Source organism: Pan paniscus, chromosome 19, assembly GCF_029289425.2.
Source record: "Pan paniscus chromosome 19, NHGRI_mPanPan1-v2.0_pri, whole genome shotgun sequence".
NCBI classification, from domain to species: Eukaryota; Metazoa; Chordata; class Mammalia; order Primates; family Hominidae; genus Pan; species Pan paniscus.
In genome coordinates this window covers 76,687,008-76,709,631 of record NC_073268.2, presented here as the reverse complement: position 1 = coordinate 76,709,631, position 22,624 = coordinate 76,687,008, and the positions used below count along the sequence as shown (strand labels likewise).

The window sequence follows — 22,624 nt, the reverse complement described above, 5'->3', positions numbered from 1 at the left end:
TTTTTACTTGCTAAACTGGCAATCTGATCTTGAGGCCATCCACAGCTTTCCTAGGTTCACAGTATAGAGTAAGAATTTATATAGACTGAAGAAGATTAAGAGTGTTTATTTTTTGTGGAATTATTTAACCACTTAACACTGAAGTACCAGGTGAAGGGTAAATTGAAATAACTCTTTCCACTTCTTTTAGCTCTAAATATCAATCAGGACATTATTATTATTGCTGTTTTCTGGACTTACATCGTTATAGAGTGACTATGAGTTTGATAGTGTCACCAACAATTATGGCCAATAATTTCCATGATAAATTCCTAGAACAGAAAGATGTTGCATCAAATTCTTGAAATCGCAGACTTAGGAAATTAAGTTACATAAACAGCAGATGTTCAGGCTGAGGAAGGAAAGAAGCTGAAACAAGTACTCCCAATTATTCAACAATCCCTTGAAGCCGCCACTGTAACTCTGGGAATTGAAATACCATTAAGTCCTATCACGGCCACCACTTAGCCTTTTTTCTCTTACTATTATTTGTAATTCCACAATCAAGCTAGTTTTCCTACGAAGTTCTGGGGCAGGAGTTTTCTTTTTTCGGAAATTTCATTTGGATAAAGAAACATGGTCAAAAAGTTACAACGGTGCAAATGGTTATACAAAGAAAAACAAGTCTCTCTTCTATCGTTACCCCTAGTTCCTGGACCGCGGGTTCTTAACTTGGGTTAGGAACTGCAGTCTAAGGGTTTCTAGAGTAATGTGAATTTTCTCAATGCATAATTTTCAATGTACAGATAATTTTGCTCGTTTGTGGGGAGAGGATCCAAACTTTTACCTGAGCCTCAAAAGGGTCCGTGATGCAGAGAACCTGCTGAAGTAACCGATGCGCCCGAGTGACTCGGAACGGGGGGTGCAGATATCCTGTAATAATTTGTCCCCGTGTGAAAAGTCTACCCCTATCCACTCCACTCCACTCCGGGGCCGCTTGGAAGGGACGCTCTCCGTGGGAGGCATCCAGCTCTTCCTAAGTTTTCCGCCTGCCGCATTCCTCCCCTCCGGCGCGCCGGCGTGCGCTTACGTCATGACGCCGCACACGCAGCCCCGCCCCTGCAGAGATCAGCGCTGGGACGGAACCCGGGTTCCTCTCGAACCGGGATTGTGACGCTTTTGGCCTGGCTGGCCGCTGTTTTCTGTCCCACTTTTTACTCGGGCCTGCGTCCGCTGCCGCCGTCCCTCAGTTTGCCCCCAGAGGAGGCAGGGCGGCCGTGCCTTCTGCCGTGCGCCCGCGTGGCTGCCACCGCCCCTCCGAATCCTCCGGGGCCGCAGAGGGGTTCGCTACGGAGGGAGGCGGGGGCCTTCGGGAGGAGGAGGCGGAGGAGGCGGAGGAGGAGGGAAGGAAGATGGCGGCCGTGGAACTAGAGTGGATCCCAGAGACTCTCTATAACACCGCCATCTCCGCTGTCGTGGACAACTACATCCGCTCCCGCCGAGACATCCGCTCCTTGCCCGAGAACATCCAGTTCGATGTTTACTACAAGGTATGCGCCGTGGGCCTCCTCTCTGCTCTCCTCCAGCAACCCCGGGGGCCGCACCCCCTTCCACGTCTGCGAACCCCCGCAGTTAATCCCTCACCCCTTCCAGCAGGCTTGCCTCCCGAAACGTCTGGTGCGGTGTCCGCATTGCCAGTGGAGAAGCACCCCATCTCCCTATGCCCTGTCTCTTAAGCTTTGGGGCCTTGAAGTAATCTTGGGGAGTCTTGCTCCCTGTTGGTGTTCCCTTCTACACAGTGGCCCTCTTGGGTAGGCCTTTTGCGTGGACTTACTCTATCGCGCCCCTGTCCCACCTAGTCCTTTCCTTCTAGCCCGTATCTTCAGGATATTTTCCATCCTCTCCTTCCAATTAAGTGTCAGCATCAGCTGGACTTTTTTCCGTGCTCCTCCCCCCACCCATTCCTACTTTCTCATCTCGCCGCCTTCCTTCCCCGAGTGTTTTGGTGTTTTTGCTTCGTGTTCCTTCGTTTCTCCTTTCTTTTCCCAATTGGGAAGGAGTTAGGGATTATTGGAAATAATCTGTGTGTTTTATTTGCATATTCTTTAAAGCTTTGATTTTTTTGTGGGAGAGGAGGGGCTCTATACTTGAATTAGGGATTTTGTGAAAATGGGAGTGCTGATCAACTGTTTGAAGAGGACAGGGAGAGATCTTTACTGAAAGAAAAAAACACTTTAGATTATGTTCCTGTGTTTGAAAGTTGCAATCTTGCAGCATTCTTAAATCACTCCCCCTCAAAAATCTGAACAGCAAGTCTCCCAAGCCACTCTCCAAGGAGTTTCAAGGGTAAGTGTCCTTAGATGTGGACTATTTTTGCAGTGTTTTCAGAGTGTGGAGAACTTTATGGACTCAGAGCCTGCCTTTTTCTCTTCCCCCACATTTGAATGTGAACACTGGATTTATTATTCAGTCTTCCTTGTCTTGAATCCGCGTCGATAACTCCTAGTGTCCAGTAGCCACCCAGGCAAAATGTGACTAAAAGTAGAATGTAATTTATTTTTTAGACCTTAAATACTTCCTCTTGATCTGTAAGTTGGCTGGAACAGTGTAAACTGATATTTTAACAGATGTTTATGTTCTTATGTATGTACAGTGTTTTGTGGCAGTTGTTTTATTGGGAAGATTGCCTGCTTTCTCCACCCCTAGATTTTTTTTTTTTTTCCAGAATTAGCAGTTGATGGGCTGCGTTCTACTAAATCCAGCTGCTTTGCACCAATTCTAACAATTAAAGTGGGGTTCCCCCCTAAATATTTGGAGAAGATTCATTTAGGTCATGCGTATTATTATTTTGGATTTCGAGAAAAAGCTCCCTTTATTCCTAATCCCTTTGATACATTGATTTACTTTTGTGTATTCTAAGGAAATTTTGTTCATTTAAGATACATTCCTCCCCAGGAAGGACAAATTAGATTTGTCTTTCTCAGCCTGGGAAACTGCAGCTTTGTGTGTGCTCTCTGTCCATTTTATTAAATCATGTGTAATCTTGTACCTCATATGTAATCTCTCAGAGGAAATCATTGGGAATGTAATCCAAGTGTATTTACTAGTTGAATTCGTTCAGAATACTTGAATATCTTTTAGTAACTTTCACTTCTAATTGAAGCTTTTCATTTGAAGATTATTAGTATGAATAGATGGTGCTTTTGTTAGAATTTCTGTTTCACATAGTTCACACAGTTTTAATATTGCTCCTTTTTGGTACACTTTTACTTCTTAATAGTTGTATGCTTATTGGGAGTATGGCACTGTGCTAAGATGAGGGAAGTGTTAAACATGTACCTGTAACTATGTTGTGCTTTTATGTGTTATTTTGTTTAATCTTCAGAATTAAACTGTGAAGTAGAGTACAGTATAACCTTGCTTTATTGGTGAGAAAGTTAAGTAATTTAATTAAGGTCTCAAACCTGATATTTAGTTCCTGAGTTCCTTGCTCTTTTACTTAGATATCTATCTTAATTAAGATAGTAGATTATTTTAATGAAAGATATTATAACACTTAATTTTTTTTATTAGCTTCTATGGAAGTGGAGTGAAAGTCAGTCCCAGGACTCTATTCTAATCTTTAATGGAGACATAAGAAATTATTCTTTTTATTAAAATTTAAGAAAAATAGAGATGGGGTCTCGCTGTTTTGCCCAAGCTGGTCTTGAACTCCTGGGCTCAAGCTATCCTCCTGCCTCAGCCTACTGAGTAGCTGAGACTACAGGCATATGCCACCGCACCTGAGTTTTCTTCCTTTTAAACACTATTAGCATATACATATAAGAAACTTTTTTTGTGGAGACAGGATCTTGCTCTGTTGCCCAGGCTGGAGTGCAGTTGTGATCATAGCTCACCGCAACCTTGAATCCCTGGGCTTAAGCAATCTTTCCATCTCAGCCTCCTGAGTAGCTGGAACTACAGGTGCATGCCACCCATGCCTAGCTAATTTTTTTTATTTTTTATTTTTAGTATAGATGAGGTCTTGATATATTGCCCAGGCTGGAAAAACTTTTTAAAGCAATATAACTGCACACATAAATATAAGATACTCACCCCCTGCCCAACTTGTGAAAATTTTAGGAAGCTTACTGTTTCCAATTTCCAATTTTCTGCACTTTAAAGCCAAGGAGAAACTCATAATTACATTTCTCTTGCAGTCCAAATTTCCATCAGTAGGCATAGTCATAGACAAAATTGGAGTATTTGTGGAATCAAATTTCCTCATTCTGCTTGTTTGGTGTACTACAGTATGACTGTGTTAATTTTTGTAATAGCTTCAGATAAAGGCACAATCGTAAAGCATTAGGAGATGGGGTTATGGAATGAATGGAAGGTAAAGAAGCAGGAATGTTGACTGCTCTATAAGCAGGGAAGGGAGAGCATAGAAAGGGTAAAATATGAAATGTTTTTTCTTTTTTTTTTTTTTAAAAAAAAGAATGGAAGACACTAGAATATATTTGTTGGCTGAGTGGCAGAAACCGAGAGAATGAGGTTGAGTATCCAAGTGTGGTGGGAAATAGGTTACGGAGCAAAGTCCCTGAGCAGGAACATGAGTGGATGAGTCTTGCCTGTTTTTGGTCTTTCCTCCTTCACCGTGCATAAATTAAGGTATTATCCTTATATTGGAGTTGGGGAAAGAACTCTTCTTCTAAGATCAGAACAAAAGAATTAAAGATGTAAAGGCGCAGGGCTCACACTCATAATTCCAACACTTTGGGAAGCTGAAGCAGAAGGATCGCTTGAGCACAGGAGTTCGAGACCAGCCTAGGCAACATAGTGAGACCCCTTCTCTACAAAAAGTAGAAAAAGTTATCCAGGCATGGTGGTGCATGCCTGTCATCCCAGCTACTCGGGAGGCTGAGGTGAGAGGATTGCTTGAGACCAGGAGGTCAGAGCCTGCAGTGAGCTGTCATTGTGCCACTGCACTCCAGCCTGGGCAACAGAGGGAGATCCTATCTCAAAACAAAACAAGTTGTTAATATAGGTAAGTTTGTAAGAATGATTGTCACGAATTAGGAGGTGAGTTCATTTGCTGCGGGTAAGTGATAGGAGTGGTAGCTTTTATACAGGAAGTCTAAACAGAAGTTGGGAATGTCTACTGAGGTGTATGAGAAGGGAAGGTGACTAAAAATGTGTAAAAGAATAGTTAATAAAAATCAGAACCCTACACAATACAGTCATGTGTTGCTTAATGACGGGGATATGTTCTGAGAAATGCATTGTTAGGCGATTTCATGCTTGTGGGAACATCAGAGAGTGTATTTACACAAGCCTAGATGGTATAGTCTACTACACACCTAGGTTATGTGGGATAGCCTATTGTTCTTAGGCTACAAACTCATATAGCATGTTACTTTACTGAGTACCGTAGGCAGTTGTAACACAGTATTAAGTGCTTGTGTATCTAAACCAGGGGTGTCCAATGTTTTGGCTTCCCTGAGCCACATTGGAAGAAGATAAATTGTCTTGGGCCACACATAAAATACAGTAACGATAGCTGATAAGCTGAGGAAAAAAAAAAATCTCATAATGTTTTAAGAAAGTTAACGAATTTCTGTTGGGTCTCATTCAAAGCTGTCCTGGGGGCTAGGTGCGGTGGCTCATGCCTGTAATCCCAGCTCTTAGGGAGACAGAGGTGGGAGGATAGCTTGAACTCAGGAGTTCGAGACCTGCCTGGGCAATAAAGCGAGACCCCATTCTTCACAAAAAGAAAAAAAAAAGTGTAACTGAAAGCTGACCTGGGCCACGTGTGGCCCGCTGGCTGTGCATTGGGCAAGCTTCATCTAAACATGGAAAAGGTACAGTATAAAAGATAAGAAATGGTACACCTGTATAGGGCACTTACCGTGAATGGAGCTTTTAGGACTGGAAGTTGCTCTGGTAAGTCAGTGAGTGAGTGGTGAGTGAATGTGAAGGCCTAAGACATCACTGTACACTACTGTAGATGTTATAAACAGTGTATACTTAGACGACTATAAATTAATGTTAAAAATAAAGTAATTCGACTACAATGTCTCTAGGCAATAGGAACTTTTCAGCTCTATTATAATCTTATGGGGCCACCTTTTTATATGCAGTCGGTTGTTGACTGAAACTTTATGTGGCATGTGATCGTAATGCTTGGATTCTGAAAGTTTTCTCTCCAAGGGCGTGCAACCATTTTGGTATAAAAGCGGGTAAGATGAAGTGAAAGAATTGTGAGGCAGATGGAATGATATATGCCTGTAGTCCCATCCTAGCTACTCAGGAATCTGAGGCAGGAAGATGGTTTGAGCCCAGAAGTTGGAGGTTATAGTGTGCTAGCTATGGTCGTGCCTGCGAATACTGCACTCCAGCCTGGGCAACACAATTATCTCTTAAAAGAAAATTCTAGAACTCTATAGAGAGTGAAAGGAAATAGAGACGGGGCTGTGTTCTTATTCTAAAGAATGAAGTTTATGGCCAGGTGTGGTAGCTCACACCTGTAATCCCAGTAGTTTGGGAGGCTGAGCCGGGAGGATCTCTTGAGTCCAGGAGTTCAAGACTGGCTGGGGCAATGTAGTGAGACTCCATCTCTTTAAAAAAATGAATGAAGTTTATGATCTTTTTATTTTAACTACTGAAGGTCTATTTTGTGTTTTTTCCAAATACAAAGTGTACCGTAGAGTTAAACTTTGTCTGGGTGAAGTGTTTCAGCAGTGTGTTCTATGTATTGTTTTCACAATCTTAATGATTTTTTTTTTTTTTTTTTTAACAGAGTCTTGTTCTGTTGCCTGGGCTCGAGTGCATAGGCACAATGTCGGCTCACTGCAACCTCTGCCTCCTGGGTTCAAGTGATTCTCCCGCCTCAGCCTCCCAAGTAGCTGGGATTACAAGCACCTGCCACCACATCCAGCTGATTTTTGTATTTTTAGTAGAGATGGGGTTTTACCATGTTGGCCAGGCTGGTCTTGAACTCCTTACCGCAGGTGATCTGCCTGCCTCGGCCTCCCGAAGTGCTGGGATTACAGGAGTGAGCCACTGCGCCCGGCCTCCTTAATAATTTTTTTAAAAATTAAAGTATTATGCTGAAAAGAAAAAACAAAATAAAAATAAATACCATGCTGAAAACCATACTAATTAGGTTCTGATTTAGGATCGGAGTTAATTTTTTCTTTTTCTCTGTATATTTCAGTTGTATAGCTACATACAGCCTGAACTAACATTCAGTTTTCTGAGAATTTAAAAAAATACACAGATGGCCGGGCATGGTGGCTTATGTCTGTAATCTCAGCACTTTGGGGCCATGGTGGGAGGATTTTGCTTGAGTCCAGGAGTTCGAGACCAGCCTGGGCAACATAGTGAGATCCCATCTCTAGAACAAAGAAAAAAATTAGCCATGTGTGGTGTTGCATGCCTGTAGTCTCAGCTACTCAGGAGGCTGAGGCAGGAGGATTGCTTGAGCCCAGGAGGCTGAGGTTGCAGTGAGCTGTCATTGCATCACCGTACTCCAGCCTGGGTGACAGGGTGAGACCTTGTCTCAGAAAAAAAAAAAAAAAATTAAATTTGGCTACTAAAATTATAAAAGTATCAGAATGAATTATTGGGTCAATATTTTGCAGTGGGAAATGACCAAAATTTCTTCTTTAAAGAAATTGTTTTTCTTTCTTTTTTAAGAGACAAGTCCTCCCTCTGTCTCCCAGGCTGTAGTGCAGTGGCATAATCATATCTCACTGCAACCTTGGACTCTTGGCCCCAAGTGATCCTCCTGCCTCATCGTCCCGAGTAGCTAGGACTACAGATGCTTGCCACCACACCTGGTTAATTAAAAAAAAATTTTCTCCTTTCTGTAGGAGATAACAACAAAAAAAACCTTAAATTTTTTTTTTTTGTAGAGACCGACCGTATCTCACTTTGTTGCCCAAGCTGGTCTTGAACCTTAGCCTCAAGCAGTCTTCCCACCTCAGCCCCGTAATGTGCTGAGATTACAGGTGTGAGTCACTGTGCCTAGCCTAAAAAATTATTTTTAAGGTAATGTACAAATCATGAAAATGTCAAACACTATAAAAATAAGTGGCCAGGAGCAGTGGCTCATGCCTGTAATCCCAGCACTTTGGGAGACCAAGGCAGGAGGATTGCTTGAGCCCAAGAGTTTGAGACCAGCCTGGGCAACATAGGGAGACACTGTCTTTACCAGAAAAAAAAAAATTTATTCAGGTGTGGTGGTGCATGCCTGTGGTGCCAGTTGCTTGGGAGGCTGAGGTGGAAGGATCATTTGAAGCTTGGCAAGTCGAGGCCGCTCAATGAGCTGTGATTGTGCCACTGCACACTAGCCTGGGCAACACAGTGAGAACTTGTCTCAAAGGGGGGGAAAAAAGTAATGTAAAAATAATTTTAAAATCTATCTTTACCTCTTGTCTTACCTTGCCAACACTGTAATGCCATCTTGGCATGAAGAAGGCATTTCTAAGAATGAAACCAAAGCCCAGAAGGAAAAAAAAGAAATTGATGTGTTGGAATGCATTAAAAAGTAGAGCAGGGAGCAGTGGCTTACTCTTGTAATCTGAGAACTTTGGGAGGCCAAGGTGGGAGGATGGCTTGAGCCTAAGAGTTCTAGACCTGCCTGGGCAACACAGGGAGACCCTGTCTCTACAAAAAAATTAAAAATTAGCCAGGCATGGTGGCACATGCCTGCGGTCCCAGCTACTCAGGAGGATCGCTTGGGCCTGGGAGATTCAAGGCTGCAGTGAGTGGTTATCATGACACTGCACTCTCAGCCTCCAGAGTGAGACCCTGTCTGTCTCTCTCTCTTACACACACACACACACACACACACACACACACACACACACACACACGGCTGGGCATGGTAGCTCATGCCTGTAATCCCAGCACTTTGAGAGGCCGAGGCAGGCAGATTGCTTAAGCCTAAGAGTTCAAGACTAGCCTGGGTAACATGGCAAAATGGTGTCTCAACCAAAAACAATAAAAAATTAGCTAGGCATGGCGACATACACCTGTAGTGCCAGTTACTTGGCAGAATTGCTTGAGCCCAGGATGCGGAGGTTGCAGTGAGCCAAGATCATGCTACTGCACTGCAGACAGGATGAGACTGTCTCAAAAAAAAAAAAAAAAAAGGAAATTATAAGAACACTTCAAAAAAACACTATGCAGATGACAGCATTTGACAGATGAAGGGCATGTTTTCTAATACAGAAAGATCTAATACTAATCAGTTTGAAAAAGGCAGCTAAGGCAACTAATTCATGTCCCAAAAACCAGTTTACAGAAGAGGAAATATGAATGGCCAATGAACATTAAAAGATACTCAACTGAAATACAAATTCAAATACAAGATGAAGCCAGATGCAAGGTAATCATGACGATGAAGAAAGAAAATCTGGAGGAATTCAACTTAATTGTTACCTGGCTATAACAATTAAGGTAATATGGTATTGGCACATGGATTGACAAATAGACCAATGGATCAAAATCGACAGTCCAGAAACAGACTGACACATATACTATCACCTGTATTATGATAAAAGTGAGACAGCACTATGATAGGGAAAGGAAAGTCAAATTAATGGTATTGGTTAATTAATTTCTGTATCAGGGAAGAAAGTATCTTGACTTTACCTCACACCACACACAAAAGTCATTTCCAGATAAATTGCTGATCTAAATATGAAAAAAGTTTTTTAGAAAAAAATTTTATGTCAGCAAAGATTAATTTGGATCTCAAAGTGGTTAAATATAAAGGAAGTGTGATAAATTGGTGCTATATTAAGATCAAGAACATCTCATCAAAAGATATCATTAAGCAAGTGAAGAGTCAAGCCACAGAGTGGGAGAAGATATTTGCAGTACCTGTATCTGACAAAGGACTCATTGTACACCTAAAGAACTGTACATTAATAGCAGAGAAAAGGCCCAGCATGGTGGCTCACGCCTGTAATCCCAGCACTTTGAGAGGCCGAGGCAGGGGATCACCTGAGGTCAGGAGTTCAAGACCAGCCTGGCCAACATGGTGAAACCCCATCTCCACTAAAAATAAAAAAAATTAGCCAGGCATGGTGACAGGCACTTGTAATCCCAGCTACTTGGGAGTCTGAGGCGGGAGAATTGCTTGAACCCAGGAGACGGAGGCTGCAGCGAGCTGAGATCGTGCCATTGCACTCCAGGCTGGGCGACACAGCGAGAAAAATACTCAGTTTTTTGAAGAGAATTTGAATAGGCATCCCAAAAGAGAATATTCAAAAGGCCAAACATTTAGAAAGAAACTCAACCTTATTTTGTCTTCAGAGAAGTACTGTTTTACTGTACACCCATCACAGTGACTCAATGAAAATGTTAGCAAGGATATGGAGAAATAAAAAACTCTCATACATTGTTAATGGGAATATAAGTTGATATGCCATTTTGGAAAAGCAGCATTATCTACTAAAACTGAACATAAACATACCCTGTAACCCAGTAATGCTACTTCAAGATATATACAGTTATGAATGTTCATAGCACTGCTATTCATAATAGCCCAAAGGTGGAAACTGTCCAAATACCCATCAGTAGAAGAATATTAATAAATAGTGGGATAGTCACGTAGTAGAATATTACACAATGAAAATGAATGAACAACAACTACTTGAAATAATATGAATGAATCTTGCAAATGATAATAAGTAAAATAAACCAGTCACAGGAATATATACCAGAGGTTCCTAAACTTTCTCCCTTTATAATCCTTGGTTCGTGGCAACCCCAGGCCAAAAGAAATACCTGACAGTTCTGTTTATTAAGTAGTTAGATCCAAAAAACTTCATATTATTTATGTCCTAACAACTTAAGATCTGTTTCTTAAAATGCACAAAAATTGAACGAAAAAAACTTTCATTCTTAGACAACCACATTAACTAATGGGATGTTTGTTTATTGGGCACTGTACAGCGTCTCAAACCTTGGAATCAGATTGGATACCACCACTCTCATCTGGTTTTTTTGTTTGTTTGTTTGTTTGTTTTGTTTTTTGAGAGGGAGTCTCACTCTTCCTCCGAGGCAGGAGTGCAGTGGCATGATCTCTGCTCACTGCAACCTCTGCCTTCTGGGTTCAAGCAGTTCTGCCTCAGCCTCCCCAGTAGCTGGGATTACAGGTGCGTGCCACCACGCCTGGCTAATTTTTTATATTTTTGGTAGAGACGGGTTTTCACCATGTTGGCCAAGCTGGTCTCCAACTCCTGACCTCAAGTGATCTGCCTGTCTCGGCCTCCCAGAGTGTTGGGATTACAGGCGTGAGCCACCGCGCCCAGCTTCATCTGATGTTCCTTATTGACTTTTTATATTACTCTTTTTGTCACAGCAACCACTGAAAACACAGCTTCATAAAGATGTCATTAAAAGCAGTGTAGTATACCAGTCTAGTAGTTGGTATAGCGCATTGCAGATGCTGAATGTTGTTTCTCTCAAATTAAGAATATCTAGCAGTGCCTCAGGGCACCTTGGTGCGCAGTTTGGAAACTGGATGTATAATATATGATCTCATTTATATGAAGTTCAAAACAGGCAAAATTTAGTTGTTGGAAGTTAGGAGACGCTATTCTTGGACAGTAGTGACGATGCAGGGACAGATATGAGGGGAGGCTTCTGAGATTCTGGTTATACTTCGTTATTATCTGGATGCTGGTTACAAGTAAAAAATTTATCAAGCTTCACATTTAAAATATGAGTTGTGCGCTCTTCTGTATGCATGTTATACTTTGATTTAAAAATGTTAAAATAGGCTGGGCGTGGTGGCTCATGCCTGTAATCCCAGCACTTTGGAAGGCCAGGGTGGGTGGACCGCCTGAGTTCAGGAGTTCGAGACCAGCCTTGCCAACATGGTGAAACCCTGTCTCTACTAAAAGTACAAAAATTAGCCACGCATGGTGGCTGGTGCCTATAATCCCAGCTACTTGAAAGGCTGAGGCAGGAGATCTGCTTGAACCCAGGAGGTGGAGGTTGCAGTGAGCTGAGATCATGCCACTGCACTCCATCCTGAGTGACAGGGTGAGACTCTGTCTCAAAAAAAAAAAAAAAAAAAAAAATTTAAAATAGGCCAGGCGCAGTGGTTCATGCCTGTAATCCCAGCACTTTGGGAGGCCGAGGTGGGTGGATTACTTGAGGTCAGGAATTCAACACCAGCCTGGACAACATAGTGAAACCCCGTCTCTACTAAACATACAAAAATTAGCTGGGCATGGTGGCGGATACCTGTAATCCCAGCTACTTGGGAGGCTAAGGCAGAAGAATCACTTGAACCTGGGAGGTGGCAGTTGCAATGAGCTGAGATTGCACTGCTGCACCCCAGCCTGGGCGACAGAGTGAGACCCTGCCTCAAAAAAAAAGAAAAGTTTTAAAATAACATCAGCTTTCACCTGTCAGATTGTCATGCTTTAAAAATTCAAATCACTCATACCCTTTAACCAACAATACAATTTAAAGAATTTTTCCTCCAGGAATACTTGTTGAATGTGTGGAAAATCCTATTAGAGGATATTCAGTGTTTGTTCATAAACAGCATTGTTTATGATGGCAAAAATTGAAAACAACCATATGCTAATCAGGAATGGAATATCATAGTGCATTTATAAAGAATGAGTATTCTATATATACTAGAGATGCCAGAACATAGAGCAAGTAGGGAGAATAAAAAGTTTGTTACAAAGTAGTGTGAATAGAATCATCTTATGTGTGTGTTTTGTTTTTGTTTTTTTGATAGAAACGGGGTCTGGCTCTGTTGCCCAGGCTGGTCTTGAATTCCTGGCATTAGGCGGTCTTCCTGCCTTGGCTTCCTAAAGTGCTGGTATTATAGGTATGAGCCACCTTGCCTAGCCTCCATTGTGGGTTTTTTGTTTGTTTGTTTTGAGACAGGGTCTTGCTCTGTTACCCAGGCTGGAATGCAGTGGTGCAATCACCACTTACTACAACCTCCACCTCCTAGGCTCAAGTGATCCTGCCTAGTAGCTGGGACTTACAGGTGTGTACTGCATGCTCAGCTAATTTTTGTATTTTTTGTAGAGATGAGATTTTGCCGCATTGTTCAGGCTGGTGTTGAACTCCTGGGTTCAAGTGATCTTCCTGCCACAGCCTTTCAAAATGTTGGGATTATAATGGTGTGAGCTACCATGCCTGGCTGTGTGTTTTTTTTTTTTTTTTTTTAATGTGGGGAAAATATGTATATGTGTTTGCATTGAAAGAAGAATATAGGGGAACACAACAAAATTTTAATGGTGTTTACTCCAGGGGTAGGATCACAATTGCTTTTTACTTTGTACATATATGCTCTATTTTCTTTTTTTTTTCTGAGATGGAGTTTCACTCTTCTTGCCGAAGCTGGAGTGCAGTGGCATCTGCAACCTCTGCTTCCCAGGTTCAAGTGATTCTCCTGCCTCAGCCTCCCGAGTAGCTGGGATTACAGGCGCCCGCCACCACGCCCGGCTAATTTTTTGTATTTTTAGTAGAAATGGGGTTTCACCATGTTAGCCAGGCTGGTCTCGAACTCCTGACCTCAGGTGATCCTCCCGCTTTGGCCTCTCAAAGTGCTGGGATTACAGATGTGAGCCACCGTGCCCGCCCTCAAAATAAAAATGTAGAAAACATTGATTTTGGTGGATCTATCTTGACAACCATATTTCTCCATGAGAAGCTTCAGCTGTTCCTCCTTCTTCGTGTCCATCTTCTGAAATGCCCTGTTGGCATTATAGTACAAAACCACAAGTTATCTGTCACAAAAATTGAATCCCGATAGGTGATCACAAGCATTCTTGGCAACAAAGATGTCTTCATAGACCACATAAGCTGTTCCTCTAGTTTCAGGTGTGTTCTCCACTCTGATTTGATGAATAGGTCCATATTTCCCAAATATACATTGATTGAGCTGTGATTGTGTATGGCAAATTTCTTATATACAATATCTGATTTACTTCAGGTGGAAGTCGAATGCTCGCCCTCTTGGCCGCTTGCACTGCTGTCTTGGCAGGCTGATGAGGTTACTGTAGCAAATACTGAAATTCTTCTGGACACCTTCCGAGCTCGCTGGGTTTCAGGCGCTGCACAGCATCAGGGGTGGGACATCAACACCCAAGTACTGCTGGAACCTGTTATAGCACCCACGGAATAGCGCTGTCTCACGCCAAGATGCGACCATGTAGCGTTCCCTTTTGAATAGACTCCCAGGGTCAAAAAAAAAAAAAAAGGAAAAGAAAAAAATTTTTTTTAAGTGAAGACTTTCAGACTTATTTCTGAAACTGTATACTAGATATTCAGCATTCTTTTTTTTTGTCGTTTCTTTTCTTTTCCTTTTTTTTTTTTTAGATGGAGTCTCACTCTGTTGCCTAGGCTGGAGTGTAATGGTGCAGTCTCGGCTCACTGCAACCTCCGCCTCCTGAGTTCAAATGATTCTCCTGCCTCAGCCTCCTGAGTAGCTGGGACTACAGGTGCGTGCCATCACACCCGACTATTTTTTGTATTTTTAGTAGAGACGGGGTTTCACTATGTTGGCCAGTCTGGTCTCGAACTTCTGACCTCGTGATCCTCCCGCCTCAGCCTCCCAAAGTGTTGGGATTACAGGTGTGAGCCACCACACCCAACCCTATTCAACATTCTTGAGGTGCTAACCAGTACTGTTAAAATAAGTAAAAAGCCAGCAAAGTCAACTGAAAAACTATAGCAGTAAGATAATTCAGTAAAGGGGCTGATTACACGTTTATAATTAAAAATTCAATTTTTCTATATGCAATATAGGAAGGATTATATCTGACTCAAAATAATAAAACACCTTTTTGGGAGGCCGAGGCGGGCGGATCACGAGGTCAGGAGAGCGACACCATCCTAGCTAACACGGTGAAACCCCGTCTCTACTAAAAAATACAAAAAATTAGCTGGGCGTGGTGGTGGGCACTTGTAGTCCCAGCTACTCGGGAGGCTGAGGCAGGAGAATGGCTTGAACCCGGGAGGCAGAGCTTGCAGTGAGCCGAGATTGGGCCACTGTACTCCAGCCTGGGTGACAGAGCGAGACTCCATCTCAAAAAAAAAAAAAAAAAAAAAAAACACCTCAAGGAGTGAGACCAAAAAGACACCCAAAAGTCTTCAATAAATGTAGAAGAGCCAATATTTTGTTCCTAGATTGGAAGATTTGGGGTTTTAAAGATGTAACTTTTCCCAGAATCTATATATTCAGTGTGAACTTAATCAGAATCCCCAGAACAGTTCTTAGAACCGTTAAAAATTTTAAAAATGTGTAGTGGGAAAAAATATATCTTTATATAACAGAGGATTAAAGTTTATTAAGCATATTCAAAACTCTTGCAAATCAATAAGAAAAGGAGAACTGGAAAGAAGTGTGCCATTATGTTGACAGTGATTTTCCTCTGTAGATGGTAAAAATCAGCAATTATTTTTGAAATTCCCTGCATTTTCTAATGTTTTTAAAAACATAAATGCTGAAATCAGAGGAAACAAGTGTTTTACAGTTGCTTATCTAGAATACAGAATGAGTTTTCTTATAGAGACAGGAAGTGTTTTCTTTTTTCTTTTTCTTTTTTTTTTTTCGATGGAGTCTTGCTCTGTCGCCAGGCTGGAATACAGTGATGCGATCTCGGCTCACCGCAACCTCTGCCTTCTGAGTTCAAGTGTTTCTCCTGCCTCAGTCTGCTGAGTAGCTAGGATTACAGGCACACAACACCACGCCCAGCTAATTTTTGTATTTTTAGTAGAGATGGGGTTTCACCATGTTGGCCAGGATGGTCTCGATCTCCTGACCTCATGATCCACCCACCTCGGCTTCCCAGAGTGCTGGGATTACAGGCGTGAGCCACCGCGCCCGGCAGAAAGTGTTTTCTTATAGCTATACTGCCCTATCCTTTTGTCTCATGGAAACACTTCTGATTTTCACCACATATTGGTAGTGAAACTTCAAGAAGAGAAGCTGAGAGACTTATCCCAAATATAGAGATTGCTGGTATATATTGTGTTATGTATGACTGGTTATCACTGACTAGGCCTTACATCTAACTAGATTTTTGTTTTGAACTTCCATTTGTGCTGTGGTAACATCTCCTACCACTAACAAAATCATACTATCTTGAAAATTATGCCATTGACCTATAAAGTGAGTTGGAGCATCTGGGTAAATACACATAAGTTCATTCTTTTAACCATTGGGGGGAAAAACTCTTAATTTCTTGTTTCATGGATGATTGACCTAGTGACATCATAATCATAAATGGACAGCATATTTAAGTTTTAGTAAAGGGTTGCCCTTTTATTTGAATATTATCTGAAATGACACTTTAACGAAGCAACAGATAAAGGACATTAAATGTAAGGTATAAAGTACAAAGAAAAGGAATATCAATATTCTAATATAATGTTTTTCAGAGTACATTTCAGATGATTTTTTTTCCCCCAGAAACAGGATCTCACTTTGTCGCCCAGGCTCTGGTGTAGTGGAGCAATTATGGCTCACTGCGGCCTCAACCTCCCAGGCTCAGGCAAACCTCCCACCTCAGCCTCCCAAGTACCTGGGGCACACGCCGCCATGCTTGGCCAATTTTTTTATTTTTTGTAGCAATGGGGGTCTCCCTATGTTGTCCAGGCTGGCCTTAAACTCCTGGGCTCAAGCAATCCTCCCACCTTGGCCTCCCAGAGTGCTGGGATTACAGGTGTGACCCACCACGCCCAACATCAGATGAGTTTTTTACTTTTTAAAATTATTTGTTTTGAGGCAGGATTTTGCTGTGTTGTCCAGGCTGGAGTCCAGTGGTATAATCATGACTCACTGCAGCCTTGACCTTCAGGGCTCAAGTGATCCTTCCATCTCAGCCACCCAAGTAGTTCAGACTACAGATATGTACTACCACGTCTGGCTAATTTTTTATTTTTTGTGGAGTTGGGGGTCTTGCTACATTGCCCAGGCTGGTCTCAAACTCCTGGTCTCAAGCAATCCTCTTGTCTCGGCTTGCCAAATTGCTGGGATTACAGGTGTGAGCCACTGTGCCAGCCTTCAGATGGGTTTTGAGATCAGAGGATAATAATAAATGAATCATGTAAGTGACGATAACTCATGTTTGTTAAATGAAACATATTCTTTTATGTTAGAGGTAAAGGATACATTTACAAGACTTTCTTTTTTAAAAAGTTAAATACATACAGAAATAGAATAGAATAATGAATTCCTATGTCTATCACCTAGCTTTAACAATTATCGATTCTGGCCAGTCTTGTTACTGAATCTGTTCTCCCATTCACTTTCCCCTTTCATGTGATATTTGGAAGCAAATCTAGACATCAGATGATTTCTTTGTTGTTGTTTTTTGTGTTTTTTGAGATGGAGTTTCACTGTTGTTGCCCAGGCTGGAGTGCAATGGTGGAATCTCAGCTCACCGCAACCTCCACCTCCTGGGTTCAAGCAATTCTGCCTCAGCCCCCCGGGTAGCTGCGATTACAGGCATGTGCCACCACGCCCGGCTAATTTTGTATTTTTAGTAGAGATGGGGTTTTTCTGTGTTAGTCAGGCTGGTCTCAAACTCCCAACCTCAGGTAATCCGCCTGCCTAGGCCTCCTAAGGTGCTGGGATTACAGGCGTGAGCCACCACACCTGGCCAGGTAATTTCATCTAGAAATATTTTAGTAACTACCACACTATTATAACACCTGAGGAAAATGAACAGTAATTCCTTAATGTTCTTAAATGTACAGTCACTGTTCAAATTTTCAGTTGTTTCAAACATGTTTTTTTTTTTTTTTTTTTTTTGAGACGGAGTCTCGCTCTGTTGCCCAGGTTGGAGTGCAGTGGTGCAATCTCGGCTCACTACAACCTCCGCCTCCCAGGTTCAAGCAATTCTCCTGCCTTAGCCTCCTGGTAGCTGGGACTACAGGCACACACCACCATGCCTGGCCAATTTTTGTATTTTTATTAGAGACGGGGTTTCACCATGCTGGCCAAGTTTGTCTTGAACTCCTGACCTTGTGATCCACCTGCCTCAGCCTCCCAAAGTGCTGGGATTACAGCCATGAGCCACCATGCCTGGACTCAAATGTGTATATTTTTATAGTTTGCTTGTTTGGATCAGGATGCAGGTAAGTTCCACATGTTAGCATTTTCTTGATACACCTCTTGAGTCTCTCTTGATCTATAGTTTACCTTTCCTTCTGTTTTATTTTCTTTGCAATTTACTTGTTAAGAAACACATTCGTTTGTCCTGTAGACTTTAAAGAGTTTCCTGAAGTCTAGATTTTGCTGATCAGTATGTACAGCATTTTCATCTCCCCTCAGAAACACCTGGGTGTTTTTGCATTTGTCTGTCTGGGGACTTCATGGGTTTCACTGGTTTCAGGCTAGTTTTTAATGCCAGATTCTGAGTTTGGGGTCTGTAAATCATCTAGGTAGTATCAATTTGGACTAGGTACCCATGTGTGTCCTGGACTGGAGGTTTTAGTTTTTCATAGGAGACTGCTAAGGCTAGAGGAGATGTTCTAGACTTCTTTAGGCAGGTAGTTAATCTCCAGGTCTCTTTGCTTACAGGATATGCTGCCTCAGCTCCTTTCTGGTCTTTGATACTCTAGCTTGAAACCATTCAGAGGTATAAACTACTCTGTTTTCCTTCTTTCCTAGCTGCTTTCAAGTTTGTGTTTTCTTAATTTTTGGCAACTGTGGAGTTTCTATGCTTGGTTTCAATTTAGCTATTTATCCAAAAGTTATTTTGTGATTTTTTAAAAATATATATCCAGCCTTTCTGTGTCCGAAAAAGGGTTGAAAGGTTAGCATCTTTGTCAGTGCTATGTGCCATATTGCTAGAAGTGTTACTAGCAATTCCTCTGCATCTGAAGTTCTTGGAGTTGATATTTTATCTGTATTCTTAAAGCAGTTTGCCTACCTTCATCATATAATCTGTGAACATTATTTTTCTGTTCTGAAAGATTCTAAATTTTTTGAAATCAGAGAACAGTTCTACCAAAAACTACACAAATTAGCCAGGCATTGGTGGCTCGCACCTGTAGTCCCAGCTACTCCGGAGGCTGAGGCTGGAGAATCGCTTGAGCCCAGGAAGCGGAGGCTGCAGTGAGCTGGGATTTCACCGCTGCACTCCAGCCTGGGTGGCAGAGTGAGACCCTGTCTCCAAAAAAAAAAAAAAAGAAGGAAAAAAAAGAAACAACTTGGCTGGGTGTAGCAGGGTGTGTCTTTAGTTGTAGCTACTTGGGAGGTTGAGGTGGGAGAATCTCTTGAGCCCAGGAGTTGGAGGCTGCAGTGAGCTATGATCACGCCACTGCACTCCAGCCAAGGTGACAGTGAGACCCTGATTCAAAAACATGAAAATGAAAGGTGCTTATAGTCTGATTGGAGAGGCAGTAGTCAACTGTGTGAAAGTGAGGTTTTTCCCAAAGTATCAAATTTACCAACCGGATTAATCTCGATAATTTCAGTAAATAAGGATGTAATATAATAACAATACTAAATAATCGATTCCCTAATTATAAACTCCAGAGTAGAGACTGTGTCTTGAATTTTTTTGTGTCTTCTGAGGTTCTGAGTTCCATCCAAAGTAAGTAAGTACCAATTTGGATTATTCATTTAGAAAATATTTAAGGGGGCCAGGCATTGTGGCTCATGCTTGTAATCCCAGCACTTTGGGAGGGTGAGGTGGGCAGCTCACGTGAGGTCAGGAGTTCTAGACCAGCCTGGCCAACATGGCAAAATCCCATCTCTACTAAAAGTATAAAAATTAGCCGGGCATGGTGGTACATGCCTTTAATCCCAGCTATTTGGGAGACTGAGGCACGAGAACCACTTGAACCCAGGAGGTGGAGGTTGAAGTGAGTCAAGATTTTGCCACTGCACTCTAGCTTGGGTGATGGAATGAGACTCTGTCTCAAAAAAAAAAAAAAGAAAAAAAAATATTTAATGGGGCAAGGATTGAAAAACTACTTACTGGGTACTGTTTCGCTACTTGGGTATGGGTTCACTTGAAGCCCACACCCCAGCATTATGCAATATAACCGTGTAACAAGCCTGCAAATGTACCCCTGAATCTAAAATTTTTGAAAAGAGAAGAAAGAAAAATTTTTTTTTTTTTGAGATGGAGTCTCGCTCTGTCGCCAGGCTGGAGTGCAGTGGCGTGATTTCAGCTCACTGCAACCTCTGCCTCCCAGGTTCAAGAGATTCTCCTGCCTCAGCTTCCCAAGTAGCTGGGACTACAGGCACCCGCCACCACGCCCAGCTAATTTTTGTATTTTTAGTAGAAACGGGGTTTCACCATGTTGGCCAGAATGGTCTCGATCTCTTGACCTCGTGATCTGCCCGCCTCGGCCTCCCAAAGTGCTGGCATTACAGGCGCAAGCCACCGCGCCCGGGTGAAAATGTTTTTTTTAAAAAAGAAAATATTGAATGTATATCTTGTACTAGGCACTGTGCTAGGTATTGGGAATATAGTGGTGACTGTAGTCACCTCATAGAATGTAGAGTGTGATGGAGTAATATATTTAACAAATGACTGTTTAAGTGAATGCATGCATGTCTTAATGCTACTGTGGAGGTAAAAAAAACAGTGTGTCATGAGAAAGTTTAACAGGACATAGAATTTAGATTGCTGAGTCAGGGGAAGAGCTCTGTGAGGAAGTGACATAGTGTAGTTGAGAGGATTTGGATGAGTTATAAACTAACCAGGCAAAGAATCATGTTACCAGTGCTTCATGTAGAGGTAGTAGCATATGTGTGCAAAAGTTATGAGCCAAAAGAAAGCTAAGGTGGCAGGAGTGTAGGAGACAGGGAGAAACAATAGTAAACGATGAGGTCAGAAATATAGGCAGGCGTCAAGGCCAGGGGCAGTGGCTCAGGCCGGTAATCCCAGCACTTTGGGAGGCCTAGGTGGGAGTATCACTTGAGCCCAAGAGTTTGTACACCAGGCTAGGCAACATAGTGTGACCCAGTCTCTACAGAAAAAATGGAAAAATTAGCCAGGCATGGTTGTGCATGCCTGTAGTACCAGCTACTATCTGGGGCTGAGGTGGGTGCATTGCTTGAGCCCAGGAAGGAGATTGAGGCTCCAGTGAGTCATGATCATGCCACTGCCCTCCAGCTTGTGAGACAGAGGCCAGACTGTCTCCCAGGGAGAAAAAAAAAAGAAAGGCCAGGCGTGGTGGCTCACACCTGTAATCCCAGCACTTTGGGAGGCCGAGGCAGGTGGATCACCTAGGTCAGGAGTTCGAGAACAGCCTGGCCAACATGGTGAAACCCCATCTCTGCTAAAAATACAGAAATTAGCTGGGCATGGTGGCGGGCGCCTGTAATCCCAGCTACTCAAGAGACTGAGGCATGAGAATTGCTTGAACCCGGGAGGCAGAGGTAGTGAGCCCAAGTGGCACCACTACACTCCAGCCTGGGCAACAAGAGTGAAACTCCATCTCAAAAAAAAAACAAAAAAAAAAACACAAAAAAAAACGCAGGGGTCAGGTGGCTTTTAGGATCTCAGAGGTAACATTAATAAAGATTTTGGATTATGGGCCAGGCGCGATGGCTCACACCTCTAATCCCAGCACTTTGGGAGGCCACGGTGGGCGGATCACAAGGTCAGGAGATCGAAACTATCCTGGCTAACACCATGAAGCCCCGTCTCTACTAAAAATACAAAAAGTGAGCCGGCCATGGTGGCGGGCGCCTGTAGTCCCAGCTACTCTGGAGGCTGAGGCAGGAGAATGGCGTGAACGCGGGAGGCGGAGCTTGCAGTGAGCCAATATCGTGCCACTGCACTCCAACCTAGGTGACAGAGCGAGTCTCCGTCTCAAAAAGAAAAGATTTTGGATTATGTTCTACATTGGGGGTGCCATTTAAATAAAGGTTTTAAACAAGAGAATATGCGGCATGATATGAGTTACTTTTTTACAAGATTATTCTGTTTACTGTGTGGACCGTAATTTTGAGGGAGACAAGAGTGGTAATGGAGAGACTAATTCTATCAAACCTTTACAGTAATCTAGGTGAAATATTTGAGATATTAATCCTATACCATATATATAAGCATTGTATTATTTCAGATTTTTATATGGATGCATATATAATGTAGATATACAATTTAGAAGCAAAAGTGGAATTTTATTACACGTTTCAGGAACTTGTTCACTTCATATAACATGGCCATTTTTCCTTGATAACAACCCCTTTTCATTTCTGAAGTTTTGGCTATTTAAAGACTCTCTGAGAAAGTTCCAAACATGAATGAGATGCACAGGTTTCATTGGTATGTGTGAGTGTGTGCATGCAATTATGTGCCTTCAGTTTTTCTTAGAACATAGGTGTTTTTTGGTTGGTTGGTTGTTTTTGAGACAAGAGTCTCAGTGTCACCCAGGCTGGAGTGCAGTGCGCAATATCAGCTTATTGCAACCTCCGCCTCCTGACTTTGAGCAATTCTTATGCCTCAGCTTCCCGAGTAGCTGGGACACGCAACCATGCCGGGCTGATTTTTATATTTTTGGTATAGTCAGGGTTTCGCCATGTTGGCCAGGCTGATCTTGAATTTTATGTGATGTGATGCTTAGGAAAGCAATGTTAGCAGGTAGCTTTTAATACTGCTATGATATAATTTTTTACCATTTAAAACTTTGATAAATCTGGAAT

At 42.3% G+C, this 22,624-nt stretch overlaps 1 protein-coding gene and 1 pseudogene across 2 annotated transcripts in view; one reads left to right on the top strand and one right to left on the bottom strand.

Moving 5' to 3' along the window:
• The first annotated feature begins 1,072 nt into the window (after positions 1 to 1,072).
• APPBP2 (amyloid beta precursor protein binding protein 2) overlaps positions 1,073 to 22,624 on the top strand; it is an 83,267-nt gene continuing 61,715 nt past the window's right edge. Inside the window, exon 1 of one of the 2 annotated variants that reach the window (XM_003814464.5) lies at positions 1,073 to 1,529. In XM_003814464.5, the coding sequence (XP_003814512.1) occupies positions 1,392 to 1,529 (138 nt within the window). In that variant the 5' untranslated portion in view covers positions 1,073 to 1,391. Of the gene's footprint in view, positions 1,530 to 14,352; positions 14,451 to 22,624 lie in introns of those variants that run through there. The other variant, XM_063599302.1, reaches the window with a different exon arrangement.
• Positions 13,302 to 22,148, bottom strand: LOC106633991 (splicing factor 3B subunit 6-like; annotated as a pseudogene).